At 35.4% G+C, this 20,610-nt stretch overlaps 1 protein-coding gene across 6 annotated transcripts in view; it reads right to left on the bottom strand.

Annotated features, from left to right (window-relative positions):
* Positions 1-286: 286 nt before the first annotated feature.
* Braf (B-Raf proto-oncogene, serine/threonine kinase) overlaps positions 287-20,610 on the bottom strand; it is a 184,900-nt gene continuing 164,576 nt past the window's right edge. For all 6 annotated transcript variants that reach the window (XM_076832505.2, XM_076832524.2, XM_076832515.2 and 3 more), the window contains 4 exons: positions 19,389-19,520; positions 10,933-11,067; positions 6,101-6,254; positions 287-380 (listed from right to left, as the gene is read on the bottom strand). In XM_076832505.2, coding sequence (XP_076688620.1) covers positions 358-380; positions 6,101-6,254; positions 10,933-11,067; positions 19,389-19,520 — 444 coding nt within the window. In that variant the 3' untranslated portion in view covers positions 287-357. The remainder of the gene's footprint in view (positions 381-6,100; positions 6,255-10,932; positions 11,068-19,388; positions 19,521-20,610) is intronic.

Raw genomic sequence — 20,610 nt, 5'->3', positions numbered from 1 at the left:
GACTGGCAGACCTTCCATAGCAAATCTCCCAAGCTGTAGCAGCAGTTTCTTTCCATCATGCCTGACCATCAAAAGGTCAGAATTCAGGGTCTCTCCTCTTTCTTCCTGGGAGTGGGCAGACGTGTGCACGTGGTATTTGTGGTGAAGAAGAAACACTGGCAGCAGAGAATTCTGGTTCCTAAAACATTCTTCCCTCTTTTGTTGGAAAGGAAACTCCATTCTGTTCCATACCAGCTTATGCATTGAAAATTTTATATCTTTAAAAAAAGGTTTGAGGAACAGAATTGTGTTTTGATGTTAACAAACTGTACGAACACAAGACTTAAATAAAGAGTAGATGCTGCCATGATGGTGTGACTACTTGAAGGCTGCAAATTCTCCTGTAAGGGAGGACAAGAGCTAGTTTTAAAATAGTTATCTAAAAATAACCTCAAGGTAGTAAAACTTCATTTAAATCTCATTGAAAGGTGACTAGTTATATACTACAAACCTAGCAACATCATCACTAGTTTAAAACCCCAATGGCTGAAATATACGAAAGAATCCAAATATGTATATATGATAGATAAGTATGGTTCAGCTATATCAATAAAATATCAAGTCTGCAGATAGTTTCACAGCTGGGTTTGATATGTTATGGTTTAGATCAAGCTAAAAATAGTTTCAAAACAAAATTTCAAAAGAAATTGGTTGTACAATTGCAATGTCAATTTGCATAATACTTCTCTAAATTATCAACTCATTTTCATCTATCATATTACATATATAATGAAAGTCACTATAACAAGGAAGAAGCAAAAATTATCCTTGTTTTTATAAAAATAATTTTTAGTTGTTGGGCTGAGCTGTGGCTCAGTGGTAGAGCCTAGCACATGTGAGGCACTGGGTTCAATCCTCAGCATCGCATACAAAAATAAGCAAATAAAATAAAGGCATGCTGTCCATCTACAACTACAAAAATTACATTTTTTAAATTTGTTGATGGACCTTTATTTTATTTATTTGTATGTGGTGCTGAGAATCAAAACCAGTACCTCACGAATGCTAGGCAAGCATGCTACCACTGAGCCACAATCCAACCCTTATCTTCATTTTGTACAAACCAATTGAAAGGTTTAATGATCTGTCCACATCACACATTTGACAGGAGAGGAAGTCCAGACCTCCCACTTTCTAGTTAATTTCACTTTTTCCAACTATAAAAAATTAAACCTAGGCACTTTTCACTGAACTTAATTCTCTGCATAAAGAGTTCTTTAAATCATAAAGTCCCTTTGAGGTACTATATTTCTTCAAGCTTGACAAATTTGGAAGCTTCCTGGAATTATTAATATTTTTTGTACTGGGTATTGAATCAGGGCTCTTTACCACTAAACTAACATCACTAGTCTTTTTTTAAAAGAAATTTCAGATTCTTTAAAAAAAAACTTTTCTTTTAGTTGTAGATGGGCACAACAAACTTGTTTATTTATTTATTTATTTTTATGTGATGCTGAGGATGAACCCAGAGCCTCACATATATAGGCATGGGCTCTACCACTGAGGCACAATCACAGCCCTCCCTAGTCCTTTTTATTTTATTTTGGGTCTGAGTTGCCAAGACTGGCCTTGAGCTTGTGATCCTCCTGCTTCAGCCTCCCAAGTAGCTAGGATTACAGGTGTGTGCCACTGTGATAGTTTCATGGCATTATTTTTCATCTAACATTCTGTCTACAGCTGGTACTTGTAAACTCAAGGCCAGTTCTCGTTACTATATAATACTAAAGTTAATTTCTGGGAGTTGGTTAATAATTGACAATTATTAGAATTTAGTCTGCTATAACATCATTTTTTGCATAGCAGTGTCTGAGGAGGATCTAAGCAATCACTTATATGAATACACTATTAATCTAGGAAGAACCTATCCAATTTTTCGTGGCTGTTAGATTCTACTTGGTTGCCAGAGAATGTCAGCATGTCCTAATGCAGAGCATATTACCTAGTACCCTGATGACTGGTTGAACCCTGAGATTTGTATGCTGATAATATTAGCAACTGTTTTTAGTGCCAGACATACCAGATGCCTCAACTTAACATTTTATACACATTTACATCTGACACTCATAATAATCCTATGAGGTAGACCCTATTATTATCTTCATTTTATAGATGAGCAAGTTGGGGTTTAGAGTGGTCAAGCAACTTATCCACCAAGATCACTCTGTGGAACAAGAGCTAATTTTAAAATAGTTATCTAAAATAACCTCAAGACAGTAAAACTTTATTTAAATCTCACTGAAAGGTGACTAGTTATATACTACAAAACTAGCAACATCATCACTAGTTTAAAACCCCAAATGGTTGAAATGTATGAAAGAACCCAAATATGTATATATGATAGATAAACATGGTGGAATGCTTGTGGAATGCTAACCTAGGTGCTCCTCCAAAGCCCAGGTTCTCAACAATTAACAAGCCCCTGAACAATTTTTAATAATTAAAATCTGTTTTCCCACACTGATTTCAACTAGTTATTGAACAGCAGATAGTCCTTACTTCTATTCAGGGATTCCTTTTATTAAACAATTAACCATGGTGTTGCAAAAATGAAGATCAGGGAAGGGTAAAAGAATTATTACCTTAAAGTTAAAAGGATTAAGGAATCTGGCACTGATTAAAATGAAGAGCCAAATTACTAAGACCTTGGAGACTGAAGGATTTAGAGCACAATCACAGGAAGCTATTATATTAACAGAAACTTGAAATATACAAACATACTCACCATCATTGTTCACTTTTGGGTACATTATGATTTGAAGGTTATTTTCAGTATTTTAATCAATTTCTTGATTTCTGTGGTCTTTTTTTTTTTTTTTTTTTTGGTGGTGTTGGGGCTACTAGAGATAGAATTCAGGGGCACTTAACCACTGAGCCACATCCCCAGCCCTATTTTGTATTTTATTTAGAGACAGGGTCTCACTAAGTTGCTTAGAGCCTCACTAAGTTGCTGAGGCTGGCTTCAAACTCTTGATCCTCCTGCCTCAGCCTCCCAAACTGCCAGGATTATGGGCGTGAGCCACTGTGCCTGGCCAAATTCTATGGTCTTTAAACTACTTACCTCAAAACAAATCTTATTTCGTATCACTGACTCTTAAAACTTTTAAAAGGTAAAGCAAATATTATAACAAGGTTGCCTTCTGAAGAAGGAAATCAATTTTACTGAAAAAATATCTGAGGGCAAGGCCTTAGCAAAGAAGTTATCAGTCACAAGAAAACAAACATCCTGTTTCAATTACCTAATGAAAGAGTAGCTCTACATATGCTTAGAAACAATTATGTTTTTCCTTTTTTTAAAAAATATTTATTATTTAATATTAGTTGGACACAACACGTTTATTTTATTTATTTACTTTTATGGGGTGTTGAGGATTGAACCCAGGGCCTCGTGTGTGTTAGATGAGCGCTCTACTGCTGAGCCACAACCTCAGCCCCCAAGGTTTTCCTTTTTTGGAGACTGTATCTAAAACTCAGCATAAAACAAACAGAAAGAGAAGCTGATTTAATTCTAAAGATTTCTATTCTTTGATCTAAACATCTCCCTTGCCATATTTCCATGTTTTTCAGGTTCTTCTACTAATCTAGTGAGCCAAACTTGGAAGGGATATTAAATTACTATGCAACCTCTGGAGGGATGCTCCACTGTCTATGGGTATGAGTTCTTAAGCAGCTCAACAGGGCTTAGCAATGCTCACTGGCAAGCAAAAAAAAAAAAAAAAAGAAATGAAAGAAGTCAAATGCAGATGGCGGGGCTTGGGGTGGTGGGATTGTTTTCTGGGCTGGATAGTGTTGGGGAGAAAGAAAGAAATCAATTTTACTGAAAAAATAAGTAAGGCAGGTATATTGGAAGATGATACAAAGAGTTCTATCAATAAAAAGATCCTTTAAATGCATAAGGGCCTGGGTCAATCTCCAGCACTGAAAAACAAAAAACAAAAACACAAAACCCTCTGATCTTTATTTCAAAATTCCCAAAACTTTTTGAGCACTCCAAGACTAAGTCAATTTTGTGAAAATTTTGTTAGCCAGGTGCCTGCTATTCTTTTTGTGAATACATACAACTTTACTAACGTAACCCTCCTATCTTTAGAGACACTGGAGGTTTTAGAAATCATTAACTTTGATGTTTTGCAACATGTTACATTCTTTTATGCCTTAATTTTTTTTAAATATGAAAAAATGTTCTTTTTTACTATCTTGAAAGGCACTAATCAATATATAAAGTCATAATGTCAATGCCTTTCTTTTATTCTTTTTTCTTTTTGGTACCAGGGATTGAACCCTGGGGGTGCTTAACCACTAAGCCACATCCCTAGCCCTTATTTTTCATTTTGAGAAAGGGTCTCACTAAGTCGCTTAGGGCCTTGCTAAATTGCTGAGATTGGCTTTGAACTTGTGATTCTCCTGCCTGAGTCTCCTGAGCCTCTGGGATTACAGGCTTGGCACAATGCTTATCTTAAGTTAAATGAGGGCCAAAAGGTATGTCACAGTTATTTTTCGTTGTTGATGGACATTTATTTTATTCATTTATTTATATGTGGTGCTGAGAATCAAACCCAGTGCCTTACACATGTGAGGCAAGCACTCTACCCCAGCCACCATAGTTATTAATGAGTGGTTTTCCTGAATTAAATCTAACTATGCAAGTAAAGTATTTCAGAAGTTTGTCTCTGGTATTTAAAAACTAAATTATAATTGTTACAATTTTCCTAGTTTTTTTCTTTATTGACTTTGAAGAAGGATATGCAGATGTCTGTCTGCTGAAATAACTTTCAGTTGCTGGCTGTATTGAAAAATTAGCACAAATCTAAAATGAGTAAGTAAAGATGTAGTTAAGAGTCTAGCTTTTGTTCAGAGGACTATAAGTAGAGTTGGCAGTATCTTTGATAAGAACACAACACTGCCTCCCTACTTTTTGATTCCCTTTGAATCATAGTAGAAGAGTACTTGTGTAGTCATTTTCTACACAAGAATATATAAGTATTAGAAGAATTTCATATTGTAGAATGCAAAAAAGAGAAGAGCAAGCATTCATCAAGAGCAGAATCTTGCTAGACAAAGGATATTAAAGGGGACAGAAATTTTATGAGACACAATGATAAAGTGATTGCTATAATATATATCACAAGAGATAAGTATATTCTAAAGTAGCAACTTAAAGAAGAAATCATTATGTAATTATGTGGCAACCAGAATTACCTAAAGTTCTTAGAAAATTCTGTGAAGTTATTTTTGGGAAAACGAGATGAGAATAAGAATAAGGGGGCAATGCATTTTTATTGTAAGGAAATTTGACTTCTATTCATGTAAGATATCCTTAATATATATACAGAAAACTAATCTAAAAGGAATTCCAATTTATAACCCGTTCCCACTAAAATTCCAAATTTAAACCATTTTACTCATGTCAAACATGCTACTCCTCAGTAATATCGTTGGTCATTTACACCCACAATTTATTAAAAGAAATTTAGTCATTTGCTTTAAGGAGGTAAACATTCAAATTTTCTACAAAGTAGTAAAAAGATTTTCTACAAAGTAGTAAAAAATATTAAGTAGAATAAAAACAGGATTATTCAATTCTAGTGACTTCCTAAATTAGATCTGCTTTGGTTTGCCCTATTTAACATAGGCTAACCTATTGTCAAGTTCCCCTCTGTGAATATGCATCTCCTCTGGCATCCCTAATGATGATTGACAGTTAATAACAAAAGCTGCATGAGAAAACTGAAGTTTAATAATTAGAATGACCAACAGAATAAAACAAATTCACAACAGGAAATCAAGCCTCTGGAAGAGGCACTGCCAGTTTTTAGTAATGTTTGTGTGTTTTTACACACAAACACATGGTTAAATCCAATATTAGGGTATGGATTTTAGATGGGGGAAACAATTTTACCCAGTGTTTAAACACTCAAGTGTTCTTTGGCTCATCTTAAAAAAGAAAAGAATATCCTGTTCAATATAACATACAAGCAAACACATGTCCATTTATTTTCTCTTTGTTGCTACCCTCCTTTAATTTCTCACTCATTTAATCTGTTTCAGTGGACAGGAAACGCACCATATCCCCCTGCCTGGATGGGTGTTTTTGGAGAAGCACAAGCATAGAGACTAAAATCCTCTGTTTGGAAACCAGCCCGATTCAAGGAGGGTTCTGATGCACTGCGGTGAATTTTTGGCAATGAGCGGGCCAGCAGCTCAATAGAGGCGAGAATCTATGGAAAAAGAAAACAAACAAACAAAAAGAAAACAGAATGAAAACCTGGGTGGCATAAATCTTTAAGATTCTCATCATACAAAAAAGCACCTGAAATCTTACATTGTTTTTAGTATTATAAATGCCTAGAAAAACAGAAGCTGGTATTTTTCCCTAAAAGCAATTAACAAAAAACAAAACAAACCACCCCGATACTACAACTTTTATTTCTGTAAACTGAACGGAGAAAGTAACTCCATTAAGAGCTTTTCTTTATGTTTTAGATCATTTGCCAAATTTGGATCAGTAAATAATAAAAAAATTTAAAACCAATTATATTTGTTTGGTACAGACCACAAGTTCCTTTTGGAAAGAAGATAGAGTATAAGTAAATACCACATGGCTAGCTCTAAATAGAACAGAGCAACTTATCCTTTAAAGAAACTCAGCAATGAGAACTGGTTCACACACATATAAATAAGACCCCACTGACCTAGACTGTTAGTGGTATGTCTCATAAATGAGAAGTGACAAATGAATGGTGAAGACAGGGAAAGTCTACAAATAAATAACAATATACAAAGCAGAGAAATTCACATATTTTAAGGTGCAAAAGAAACATGATATAAAAGTATACAGCATGATAATGCATGCTCATAATCATGAGACGTGTACAAAGGACTTGGCACAATGCCAGGCATAAAGTAAGTACTCAATGACATTTTAGCAGAAATTATCACTAATACTATTATTACTGTTCTGAACTACCAATATTATTTTTAAAGTCAACTATAATCTTTATAGTGACTAGTAAAAGGAGAAAAAGAAATAAGCAATGTTACAAAAATTTTTGAATTCTAAAACAAGTAAATAAAATTTAAGGTGGGTACATTAGTGCACGCCTGTAATTCCAGCTACTCAGGAGATTTAAAGTTCAAGGCCAGACTCAGCAACTGTGAGACCCAGTGACAAAATAAAAAAAAATAAAAAAGGAGCTAGGGATATAGCTCAGTGGTAAAGGTGCCTCTAGGCTCAATCACTAGTATCTAAGTGATGAATTAATGAAAACAAACATAAAAAGTAAAAAGTATAAGGTTCTTTAAATCCCATTCTCCAGGGATAATCATACTTTCTTCTGGATCTTTCCTATACATAAATATATACATATAAAAACAGAGCCCATCTTCACCACCTTTTATACTACACTTTTTTCCTCATTGTTTTCTTTTTACCCTCATTAATGTCCATGCCATCTATAAAGTTACCTTCATTTTTATGTCTTCAAATTTAATCTATTATAGTAAACTTTTTTTTTTATATACCCAAGTACTTATGGAAGTAGGTTTGATAGCACAGGGTTTTAAGAGTACTTAAAATTTATGGATTTCTACACCAAATACTTCCTACACCCTGAACAATTTACTTTCTCACTACACAGTACGCCCCCCCCCAAAAAAAAAAAAAATTCTTAAAAGAATAATTCCTACCTCCCAACATTGTTCCCAGTATTGGATACCAACAATTTTGACAGGCAAAATCAAAGTGTATCCCATTTTGGCATTTTACTAACTGCCATAGAAATTTTTGTCTTTTTCTAAATTCATTCACCATTTGTATTTCTTTTACGCATCACCTGTTCATATTCTTTGCCCTCTTTCTACTGACTTGTCTTTGTGCGTGTGTGTGTGTGTGTGTGTGTGTGTGTGTGTTACTAGGGATGAAACTCAGGGGCACTCTACTACTTGTGATCCTCCTGCCTCAGCCTCTTGGGTTGCTGGGATTACATGTGTGTTCCACCATGGCCAGATCTTTTGACTGTCTTACTTACGGATTTTGTAAAATGTTCACCTTTGTTATATATGCTACAATTAGTCAGGTGCAGTGGCATATACTTGTAATCCCAGTGGCTTAGAGGATTGCCTCAAGGCTAGCCTCAGCAACTTAGTGAGGCCATATCTCAAAATGAAAAACAAAAACAAAAACAAAAAAGGGCTGGGCATGTAGCTCCTGGGTTAAAACTATCAAAAATATATTTTTCTCTTTAAATTTTAATATTATTTTTTACTAATGTAGAAATCTAAAAAATTTAATGCAGGCATATATACTATATTAAACTTTATAATTTCCGAAATTTGCCTCTTGTTTAGGAAAGCCTTTCCTTCTTCAACACTGTAGAAATGATTTCATATTTTATAGTTGTTTTATATATAGATCTTTAGCCATTTAGGATTTATGTGGCGAAAAATTGTATGGTGTAGAAAGATAACCTCTGGGGCTGAGGATATAGCTCAGTTGGTAGAGTGCTTGCCTTCCATGCACAAGGCTGTGGGTTCAATCCCCCAGCACCGCAAAAAAAAAAAAAAAAAAAAAAAGAAAGAAAAGAAAAGAACCTCTAACAAGCTGTGTGTGGCAGCACATGCCTGTAATCCCAGCTACTTGGGAAGCTGAGGCAGGAGTATCACCAAGTTCATGGTTAGCCTCTGCAACCTGAGGAAACCCTGACTCAAAAAACAAACAAAAGAAATAACAGGGTTGAGGATGTTGATCAATTATCTGTCAGCAATTATGATAACAGATTAACAGAATGTCCTGAGTTAATTCCCAGTAAAACACACACACGCACACACACATACACACACACAGAAAAACAACAAACTAAACAAAAACAAACCTGTAATGAAAATTTAAATATAATACTTAAAGGAGTAGTCTCCACTAATCTAGAAAATTCATATTCATATGCACATTTCAATTTTTGACACCACTAAATGAATGAAATGATATATTTAGAAGTATGAACAATTCTGTCCCTTTAAGAAATGTTAGCACCTGGGATGTGAAAAGAGATCATGGTACTGGCCCAGCTGCTGATGTTCAACAACACTGGTCTTTCATCCAGATGTTTTCTGAATTAAAAACCAAGCCAAAGCAAAGCAAAGCAAAGCAAAGCAAAGCAAAGCAAAGCAAAGCAAAGCAAAATATCCCAAAACTCTTTCTTAAAGTAACAGCAACGTAGGGTCATAGAACATAAAATCATTTATCTATCCATTTAACCATTTAGCCTCCCCTTTCTTTTCTGGGGCAGCCCTTGACACTTGCTATAACCATCAATTCTACCTTCTTTAATTTTTTTTCTCTTTTAAACATTTATTTTTAGTTGTAGTTGGATACAATACCTTTATTTTTATGTGGTGCTGAGGATCGAACCCAGGGCCTCGCACATGCTAAGCGAGCGCTCTACCGCTGAGCCACAACCCCAGCCCCTTCTTTAATTCTTTAGAGAAGAAAAACTTTGGGATAAAAAATGAAGGATGAGTGAATCTCATTTCTGTAATGGTGACTTATCTAAGTACTCTAGTTAGGACTGACATTCAAAGGCATAAGAACCACAAAGGAATGTCCCAGCAATTATGATAACAGATTAACTATGGAAGTCTGTACTTCCCACTTTTATTAGTTGTTCAAAGCATTACATAGCTCTTGACAAGTACTTCCCACTTTAAACAACTGATTTGTCATGGGGTATATTTAGACAGCGTTATCATGAAGTTCCCAAGCATAAGAAAATGCTGCATTTATATTATCTGTTATAGTTAAATGCTTTAAGCTTGTTACCTTAGTTTCAGTTCTTTGTGATGTTTATTTCTTTTTTCCTTTCTTTTTTTAAAAAAAATATTTATTTTTTAGTATAGCTGGACACAATACCTTTATTTCACTTATTTATTTTTATGTGGTACTGAGGATCGAACCCAGGGCCTCATGCGCGCAAGGCAAGCACTCTACCGTTGAGCCACAACCCCAGCCCCTTTTTTTCTTTCTTAATTTTTTGTGAGGTGGAGTCTAGACATGTTGCCCAGGCTGGCCTCAGACTCTAGGCTAAAGTGATCTCTTCTACCTCAGCCTCTCAAGTAAGCGACACCACATTGGCTCTTTGTGTGGTTTATTAAAGATTATTAACTTTAGTCTCACAACATGAAAAGATTAAAAAAAAGCAATGAAGAGTTATAAAGAATCATGAAGAGAAGACTGTATTCATTGCCTTTTCTTTGTGCGCCTGGTGGGCATATCCCTTAAAAAGACCTCATATGAAAGGGAAACTTTACCTCTTTACCATCAAGAAGAATAAGCATCAGTTCACAAAGTATGAGTTATAGGCCTCTAAAAGGTCCATGGGTCAAAACTATTTTCAAAACAATATTAAGATATTATTTGCCTTTTTACTGTCATTTTACAAGTCAAGCTTTCAGAGGCAACAATATAATGTAAGATACTGCAACATAATGTAAAAGCAAAAAATCCAGTTGTTTTCTTTTTTTAAAGACATTTGAAAAAGAATGTAAAATGTAAATACCATTATTCTTTCAATAATGATTTTGGTTTAGAAAACAGTAATTATTACTTACATAAGCAAAAGTTCTTTGGGGTCTTTCATAATTTCTAAATGTATAAAAGAATCTGTGACCAAAAAGTTTGAGAAATGCTGGATAAATGCAAAGATGTTCTGAAACTTTGTGTTGGGAGTCCAAACTTATGCTCAATTTTCACAAACCCATCTTTGTGTTTTTACCTGTGTGGAGGCTGCACATAATCACATGGAATCTAAACTTATGAAACAAACAGTGTGCTCCATGGAGTGCTTGAAAATCTGCCTCTGAATGTTAGGCTATTCTTTTAGTTAGCACAAAGTTTTTTCTTACTTGGGGAAAGAGTGGTCTTTCATCTCTTTTCTTTTTGAGGCACTCTGCCATTAATCTCTTCATTGCTTTTGGACAGTTACTCCGTACCTTACTGAGATCTGGGGATAGGTATCCTCGTCCCACCATGAAAATTATCTGGAGAAAAATAAAGGTAAATCACATATTTTTTATATAAGTTAAAATATATAAACAATGAAAAATCAATAAGCTCTACACTTAAGACATTTGTACTTTTCTAAATACATCTTATGCTTTGATAAAACCAACAATGCTAGTATATGGGTTCCTATATATCAGAGATTGTGGAATACCCATCCCCAAAGGGCTGCAATCTGAAATTTTCATGACCTGGGGCTGTCCAAAGGGCTCTTAACTCCTGTGCTGCTAGTTTCTCCTTATGTAGTCTATGTTCCTGCTGACAGTAACTGTTATGAAACACACAGATCCGATAGTGTTTCTTCTTTCCTTAAAAAAAATGGTTACTGAGCCAGGTGCAGCTGTGTAATCCTAGTGGCTCGGGAGGCTGAGACAGAAGGGATTGCGAGTTCAAAGCCAGCTTCAGCAACTGCAAGGTGCTAAGCAATTCAGTGAGACCCTGTCTCTAAATAAAATACAAAATAGGGCTGGGGAATGTAGCTCAGTGGTCAGGTGCCCCTGAGTTCAACAACAACAAAAGCAAAAAACAAAACAAAACAAAACAAAAAAGGGTTATTGAGTACTTTTAATTGTTGGGTATTAGGCTAACTCCTTTGCATATGTGTAGCAAGAACCAAAAAGCTAACCTTTTTAGCAATTATTTGCCCTAGTGCTATGGAAACTCTAATGGGGCATTTGGTTATAGGACCTCAGAATCACAGCCTCTTCCATCCCAATAGAAATCTTTTAACCATGTTTATATGGCCTCAGCTCCTTCCCATGAGAAGAGAAGGTAAAGCCTTTCAGCTCTTTTGAGGGTAGATGAAAACAGATGTTAGGAGTCTTGGGAATCTGGGAAGAGAGGATCTGAAGAGAGGGAGTTTTGATCTTAGAAGGAACAGGTCCCAGAGGGCTGGAATAGATGCTAGGGTGGAGGAAATTAGTAAGAAAGCCCCCATTCTGGGCAGAGCTGATGGAATTTTAAATATATTCAAGGTTAATGTTTGGTGTCAAATGATGCTTGTTTATGAGTCTGAAGTGAAGTTTTAATTGCAATGTGATCTCTATGGTACAGTTAAAAGGATGAAGCTTGGGAAGAGATATTGAGGGGACACAGATTTCTTCCATCTTGCCCTCTTCTGAATCCAGGATGTATAATCACTTTAATGGAGGAAAGAGACTCAGAATCCTAGCAGGAACTTGGAATAATACCTTGAAGCAACAGGTGACTACAAGCAACAACCAGGAAAAAGTAAAGCACTTAACAAGGGGGTCTTCAAAGTTGAGAAACAGTCTGGACTGCCTACATTCACAGAGGACAGCAGTTCAGATATGCTGACTTGGCTATCAATGGAAAAGGTAGCCCTGAAAGGCCAAAAAAACTTTGGTACACTTGAATTATAGATGTCATCTAATTTAACACTCAAAATAATTCTAACAAGGTAGGTATTAACCCTATTTTACAAATTAGGAACGCAAAGCTCAAACAAATCTAAGAACTTGTCCAAGATAATGCAGCTATATAAGAGTTTGGAGCTGGGCATGGCCCACAAACTCAAGATCAGTCTGGGCAATTTAGCAAGACCTTGTCTCAAAAATAAAAAGGGTTGGGGTTGTAGCTCAGTAGTAAAGTGCCCTTGGGTTCAATCTCTAGCACCAAACAAACAAACAAACAAACTGGATAAGACCATCCCAATAGAAATCTTTTAACCATGTTTTATATGGCCTCAGCTCCTTCCCAGGGTCCTGTAAAATCCTGGAGAATTGAAGGTCTAACTAAAAATGAGTCTTGCTCATCATACCTTTCCTTTCACACCAAGAAATGATAATGCCCTCCTTCCACCAATAGCTGTTATGACTATTTACTGCATCAGATGGTTATTAATCTTCTTGTGATTATGTAAATTCCCCAATGAAACTATAGGTCCTTATAGGCAGGGATTGTGTCTCATATATATGCATATCTTCTTCTGTATTTGTATTTATTTATTTATTTGGTAATGAGTATTGAACCCTGGGGTGCTTTATCACTAAGCTACATCCCTAGTCTTATTTATTTTTTTATTTTTGAGACAGGTCTTGTGAAGTAGTTGAGGGTCTAGCTAAATTGCTGAGGCTGTCCTCAAGCTAGTGATCCTGCTGCCTAAGCCTCCTGAGCTGCTGGGGTTACAGGCATGTGCCATTATGCCCCACTCTCTTTTTAAAAATCTATACTACCTCAGCCTCTAACATTTAACACAATCTTCTGGACACAACAGGTTTTGAATGTGTAAGTTAACAACTCCTTAAGGTGAATGACAAATTTGTGCTAACTGATTAGCCATGTCATAATTTGTAATCTTCAAACTAGGGTAAAGATCTCTGGGGCTACATGAAGATTTTACCAGAATTAAACACACATGATAGTTTTAAGGGAATTAATTTCTACCTCATCAACTTACTTATGTCCCTTTCAAATAACTGACTTGCCCAAGAACTAGTCATTCAGGTAAAAGAGTAAATCTTACCCTCTTTCCCCTTTCTCCTCTGTCATAACTGTCTTTCTACTTTACAAAAAGGCTTACTTTTTACCCATATGGAATCTAACTATATATAGTATGCATTATTCCAGATTGTGAAAACTATGGAGGAATGAAAGGGATATTTCCAAAAATTATTATCTAACTTAGCTCTAATGAGTAAATAATAATCCCCTTTTGCACCAAAGTTGGTTTCCAATTCTTTGTTTCCAACAAAACTGTCAAGTGATCATTAAAATAGTTTCTAAGAAGCTACTATATAATATCTGGGTGTAGTGGTGTAATCCCAGGGGCTCAGGAGACTGAGGTAGGAGGATTGCACGTTCAAAGCCAGTCTTAGCAACTTGGCAAGGCACTAAACAATTCAGTGAGACTCTGTCTCTAATAAAAACATGAAAAAGGGCTGGGGATGTGCCTCAGTGGTTAAGCACCACTGGGTTCAATCCCCAGTACCCTCCCACCCCCAAAAAATTACTATATAATTTTTGGCATAATCTAGGAATGAATTCAAGTAATTGAGTGATATGGTGTACTCAGAGAGAGAGGACTGGTCTTTGTGCTTTGCTCCTGGGAAGTAATCACTAAGCCCAGGGGGATGTCTTGTCCTGTTTCTCTGGGAACTCTGGGCCATGTCAGATGTCTATGCTAACAATGTGACTTACAGAGGGGTCTTTGGATCATTTAGTATCAGCATGACCCCTGAAGGAGCTGGAAATTGAGTTCAACTACACAAGAGTCAGCTACACACCTATAAAACCAAGTCCTAATAAAACCTCTAGACTCCAAGGCCCAGGAAGTTTCCCTGATTGGTAATATACAACGTGTATTGTCACATACCACTACCAGGAAATTTAGTACTGTCCACAACTCCATGGGAAGAAGATAACTGGAAGTTTCACTTGAGACATGTTCTTGGACTCTGTTCCATGTATCTTTTCCCTTCTGATTTTAATCTGCATTCCTTCATTAGAATAAACTGTAACTGTGAGTACAACAGACTTCAGAGAATTTTCAGTGAGTCCTTTTGATCTTGGGGATTATGAAACTCTGCATATGGCTATATAAAACTCCTACCTTTCCTATCTTAATAAGATTTCTCAATATTTACCTCTTTAAAAATACAATAAGGAAAAAAAAGATCAATATTAAGCCTTGGCTCATCTACCAAAAAATCGTATTTACCTACAGATATATAAATCAACTGAAGGATAAACAAAAGCCCAGTGTTATTTATTAAGATACACATTTCAATAAAATTTTATACTGTCTCTTCTCTATTAATCAAAACTTACATTATTTTTATCAGTTACATATTAAAAATTGAAACAATGGCATAATTCAGAATTTTTAAGAAATCAACAACCCAAAACAGAAAAAATTTTAAACATTCTAAGTTTAAACTTATAGCCATATTTTTTATTGTAAATATGTAACTTGAATAATCACTAAAAAGCTTTAAAGCATAGAAATGTGTTACATTAGGACAGAATTGGAGAGTGAAACAGAATACTACAAAAATAGTTCGGGGGAAAAAAAAGAATCATGTCCTACCTCAAAAATTAACATAGAGCTATCATATTTTTTTAAAATAAGTGATAGTATATCAAATTATTATGGTTTTTAGATTTTACTAGATATTTTTATTTGGGGGGTGCTGGGGATCAAATCCAGGGCCTCAGCATGCCGGGCAAGTGTTCTACCACTGATACATTCTACTCTAGATACATTTTTAAAAGCATTGTAGATAGGTATGGTGTCTCATGCCTGTAATCCTAGCAACTCAGGATGTTGAGATAGAAGAATCACAAGTTTGAGGCCAGCTTCAGCAATTTGGTGAGGTCCTAAGCAACTTAGTGAGACCCTGTCGCAAATTAAAAAAGAAAAAAGAAAAAAGGACTGGGGATGTAGCTCAGTGGTAAAGTGTCCCTGGGTTTAATCCCCAGGACAACAACAAAACAAAAAACTTTAAATAAAAAGGGGGAGTTAGTTATACCAGCCTTATTTTAAATGTTAACTGAATAGAAAATTATATTCTTAGCAATTACTCAAGCTTAAGGTAAAACTTCTTAGATGCTAATTTATTTATTTTTTATTTTTTTAGTGCTGAGGATTGAACCCAGGGCCTTGGGCTTGAGAGACAAGCACTCTTCCAACTGAGCTATACCCCCAGCTCCTTAGATGCTAATTTAAAAGCATTCACAGAGATGCAAAATTTTTCAAAAACCTGACTTTCAGAAAGAATGGGAGAAAGAAATCAAAGACAACTCTTACATTTTTACATGCTTCACTGTTTTAGTTTCTGTGGAGTACAGGGCAGATGACCTTTGCTGCTGGGGTTGGGGAGCTCAGTGATGATGAAACAGCAGGAAAGCGAAAGGACAAGTCTTTTCCAGGATATAATTTGAGAAAATTCGTGGGGTACACATGCACAAAATCTATACATTAGCTTGAAATCTGGGACTGGTTCTTATTTGGAATACACATTCAGAACTCTGACACCCTCCCCTTCATCCCCTCATTTTCAATATCACCCCATATATTGCCTCAATAGAACTCTACATTCCATTGGTAGGTCAGACTGTGCTTCATTCATCTTTGAATGTCTCTATATTCCACAGTGCTTTATATGTAGTAGATGTTAAAAAACCTTTTCTGTTAAAATAATTTGTGTATTAATTAAGATACTGGAACTTATCATTTCCTGTTTCTTGAGAGCCTATGCTTAGAACCCAGGCAATTTGCTGTGAGAAAGAACAAGCAGCCTGAAGAAGTCCTCTGGAAAGGACTATGGAAAGTCCTATGTGAAGAATTGGGTTCCCTAGTCCATGGCCCTGACCGAGTTCCCAGCTGACAGCTACTACCAACTTGTCAGGTATGTGAATGAGCCAATTTGGAAGCAGATCTTCTTAACATCCAGTCACATTGTTCTAGCCGATACCATGTTAAACAGATAAATCTTCCTTACTGGGAGCAGCCCGATTGTAGATTCATTTGAGACACTACATTCTGGATGGTTTGTTATACACCAATAACTGGAATATACTTAAAATAACTGACATATGTTATCTATTATTTTCTTCTAAAAATACACAATATTTCTATTCCAAGAAAAGAAAGCCATGAGGATATAGTCAATATTCTTAGCTTAGATAAGCCCATTATTATTAATCCCCATTTAGTAGAGGATTAAAGAGGGAAGAAGAGGGAGATTAGAGAGGAAAATGAAATGATAGAATAAAACAAATGAGAGAAAAAGTGATTTCTCAGAATCTGCACTGAGAAAAGTAAAGGAGAAATGGTATACTACTTTGCAAAGTAACAGAAATGGTCATCTCTCAGAGAGCTAAAAGACTTACTTTCGTAAATAACCTGATTTTTAGATCTGATTTTCATAATTGGAAAAAAAAAAGACACATAGAGAGGTAAGATGACCAGGTAACACAGGTCTTGAGGCCATGCCTGCCAATGTATCACACTGTTTTACCCCAGCCCTGCTCTCAGTTTAAAGAAACAACCTGCCACCTCAGACTATGGGGTGAAAGTGTAGAGGAATGGTACCTACACTGCATAGTAAAGAAACAGTTGTTCCATCTCCTATGAAAAAGAAAGAATATTATTCCTGGATTCTCAAACAGAAGTCTAATCTGAGAACCATGGAACTCAAGAGAAAGTGAAAGAAAATTCAAATCAAGAAGATGAATGGAGCAATCTGGGGTTATTTCACTGAGAATGACCAGAATTATTCTTTCAAAATGGGGAGTTCCATGGAAAGTACCATTTGAAGAAAGTAGGCTACAGGATAATGAAGTAGAATGGGGGTAGTAGGAAGAGTATGTCATTCTTTTACCTCTACCTCCTTTAGCAAATACTTAACTTGGTTTCTGGCTGGCCAATTCCAGGGGCTCTAACTATAGTACTAGAAAGAATTAACTAGTAAAGGCCTTACCCTTCTGCTGGTCACTCACTCACTTCTCTCATGGAGAGTAAGCCCTTGCCACATCATTTATTATACTCCCATGGAGGACAAAGCACCTAAAATGCCAAGAAGTGGATGAGTGCAGAACTCTGGGATGCTTTTATCCACATTTTGGAGAAAGTAATATTTGTTTCCATATTATAATTATATTAAAATAAACTGACAGATCTTAAGTTCACAAATTTTTATTAATTTGTAGTCTATATGATCAATCAGCTAAAACTAAACTAAAAATCCTTAGTAACTCCTTTGGAATAATGATACCCATAGGAAAAGTGAACATGGCACAGAGTGTTATGCTGTTGTATGCTTGAATTACATTTGTAAAAGACAGAGCACATGATGCTTTCAAATTTTGCTAATCAGACTGCCATCATCCAATCAATCATCTCAGTGATCTATATCTGTCGTAAGTACAGTTTAGTGTTTCAATTGTGTTCTTTAGCTAGTATTTTGCACCCCCCCATCTAAGTTTCATGCAGGCTTGACATAAGATCATCAAAATAGAAGTTCTATACTGTTTAACACTCAAAACTAAGACTCAACATTCTAAAGCTAATGAAATGATTAGAAAGACAAAACAGCAATTAAAAATTCAGCTTTATGATGAACTGGATAGAAATGCAATCATTTTTTTAAATGCTCAAAGCAAGAATCAAGACCCCCACTGGCTACAGAAGATACAGTGATTCAATAGGAAGGCCTAAAGTTCAGGGTAAGTTGGATTACATCTATGTTACCACATGATAGTTAAATGAAAAAGTTATCATCAAAAAGAGAATTGAGCTACTGATCAAAATAAATATATCACTTAAATATATCACTTTTATATATAAAACCTATCATTTCATTAGGTTGGGAAGTCATGATAAAATATGTAAAAAGTTTATACTTTTTTGTTTTCATTCTCTGGTTGGAGATTCTCAACACTGGTATGAGTCAGAATCACCTGGGAAGCATAAAAACGGGTACTTGAACCATCCACCAAGCAATGAGAATCTGCTCTGGTGTCTCCACTTATAAGCAATTTCTCAGATAATTCTGATGCAAAAAGTCTAAATATTTTCAAATTACAGTTTACATTGTCAACTCTTATTTTCTAACATGTTAACAGTTAATGCTGGAATCTCTGTCTCCTTACACATACTATTTAAATGCTAAGGTATCCAAGACAGTTTCAGTAAAGGCAATTCACTTTTCTTGCTTAGTTTTAAAAGCCTACATGAATTTATTGTAAAAAGACAGAAAATGCAAAGAGCTACATGAACCTGTATTGGTACTTTTCAGAAGGTAAGGGATAGAGAACAGTAACTTAGGAAGAAAAGTTAAAAAAAAAAAATTTCCTCTTACTAGACTTCTCATTGTAGAAAACTCAAAGCATGATTTAACATTGCTTCCATAATTTTAAAAATTAAAAAAATCTTAATTTTAAAAAAATTCAATACAAAGACATTCATGGCCAAGTACCTACTCCGATGGCACAATCCTCAAAGAGTAAAAGGCTTAACACCTAAGTATTATAGCTGCAGAGTTCATTCTTCTACTTGAGCTCTGGTTAAGAAACATTAAGTATTATCTACTGTTGTGTGTCTAATTTTCAGTTACAAAATCAGGAATTTCACTCCACTGTACCAGCATTTCAGAGAAAAAGTCTTAGTACATGCTGCTATTATGCCAAAAGTGCACAGAAGATTTCTAAAACTGGTCACCAAGATCAAGAGAGCTATCCTTCAGGCTTACCCAGAACTCAATACTTCCTTTCTATAGCTAACCTGAGCTTTTACACAAAAACTAAAATAAATCCCCAAGAGATGGTAAATATTTACCTGGTCCCTGTTGTTGATGTTTGAATAAGGTAACTGTCCAGTCATCAATTCATACAGAACAATCCCAAATGCATATACATCTGACTGAAAGCTGTATGGATTTTTATCTTGCATTCTGATTACTTCTGGTGCCTGTTAGAACATAAGAAGAAAAATATTGTAGTTTATTCTTCACTTCAAGTGAATAAAGACTGAAATAAAAACTGTAATTGCCAGAGCAGTGTTTTATCATAAAAAACTCATCTCTTATTAATAGTCAAAGAACTGAAACCAATTAAGAAAGAGGAAGAAAAAAAACTCCTGCTCTATAGATTCTGAAAGAAGCAGTTATAGGTAAGATTCTATAATGCATTACTAAGACTAAGACTTTATAATTTTATCAGCTAATTTTCTTTCTGAACAAAATACTATCACTGCCATTTGACTTTTTCCTAAGACTTACCCTATCAGAATCAGTTTCCACTTCTCATTCCTGATTGAGCAAAAAAACAATAACAACAACAACACAACAACAAACTAGACCTGTAGCTATAAGATGCTTGAGAGTAGGCACAACTACTACAGTAATTGTCTCAGAACTTAAGTTTTTCCATTGGTACAAAAGGTTGTCCTCATCTCAGGGCACTTTAGAAAATAATGGTAGAATTTAAGGCCGATAAACTTGAATTCCCTGTTAAGCCATGGAATAAACACGTAGTATAAACATGTCACGGAAACTTTAACAAAAGCTATAGACAGCAGGTAGATTTAGGAAAAAAAATGGTATAAAAAAATCTTTTGGCTGCTGGTCCTTGGCAAAGAAATAGACCAAATCACTATCTGCCACATTTTTACATATTTCAGTCACTGTATTGCACAACTATATTTCTAATTTACATGAAATACAATGATTGGTTAACAATTAGCTTAAAAGATTTCTTCCTTCGCAAAGTATCTCCTGTTTTGTTTCATTTGGAAAGAATTAAGAAGTTGCAAGAATATTAATGAAAACATCAATTTGATAGTAAAAGCTGTACTAACTGCAAAAATTGCTGGAAAAGGTTCCTGGTGTGGGAAGGCAGGTATCTCACAAGGAGAGGCAGTGGCTTTTAACTACAGCTGCAAGTCAGACCATTTGTGGAGCTTTTAAACCTCACAATGGCCAGACTACACTCAAATCAGTAATTTAACATCTGAACCTGGGGTGGGTCCCAAATGTTATTGATCATTAAAGCTCTTCAGG

The sequence above is a fragment of the Callospermophilus lateralis genome, chromosome 1, assembly GCF_048772815.1.
Source record: "Callospermophilus lateralis isolate mCalLat2 chromosome 1, mCalLat2.hap1, whole genome shotgun sequence".
NCBI classification, from domain to species: domain Eukaryota; kingdom Metazoa; phylum Chordata; class Mammalia; order Rodentia; family Sciuridae; genus Callospermophilus; species Callospermophilus lateralis.
This window is presented reverse-complemented; position numbering and strand designations above follow the sequence as displayed.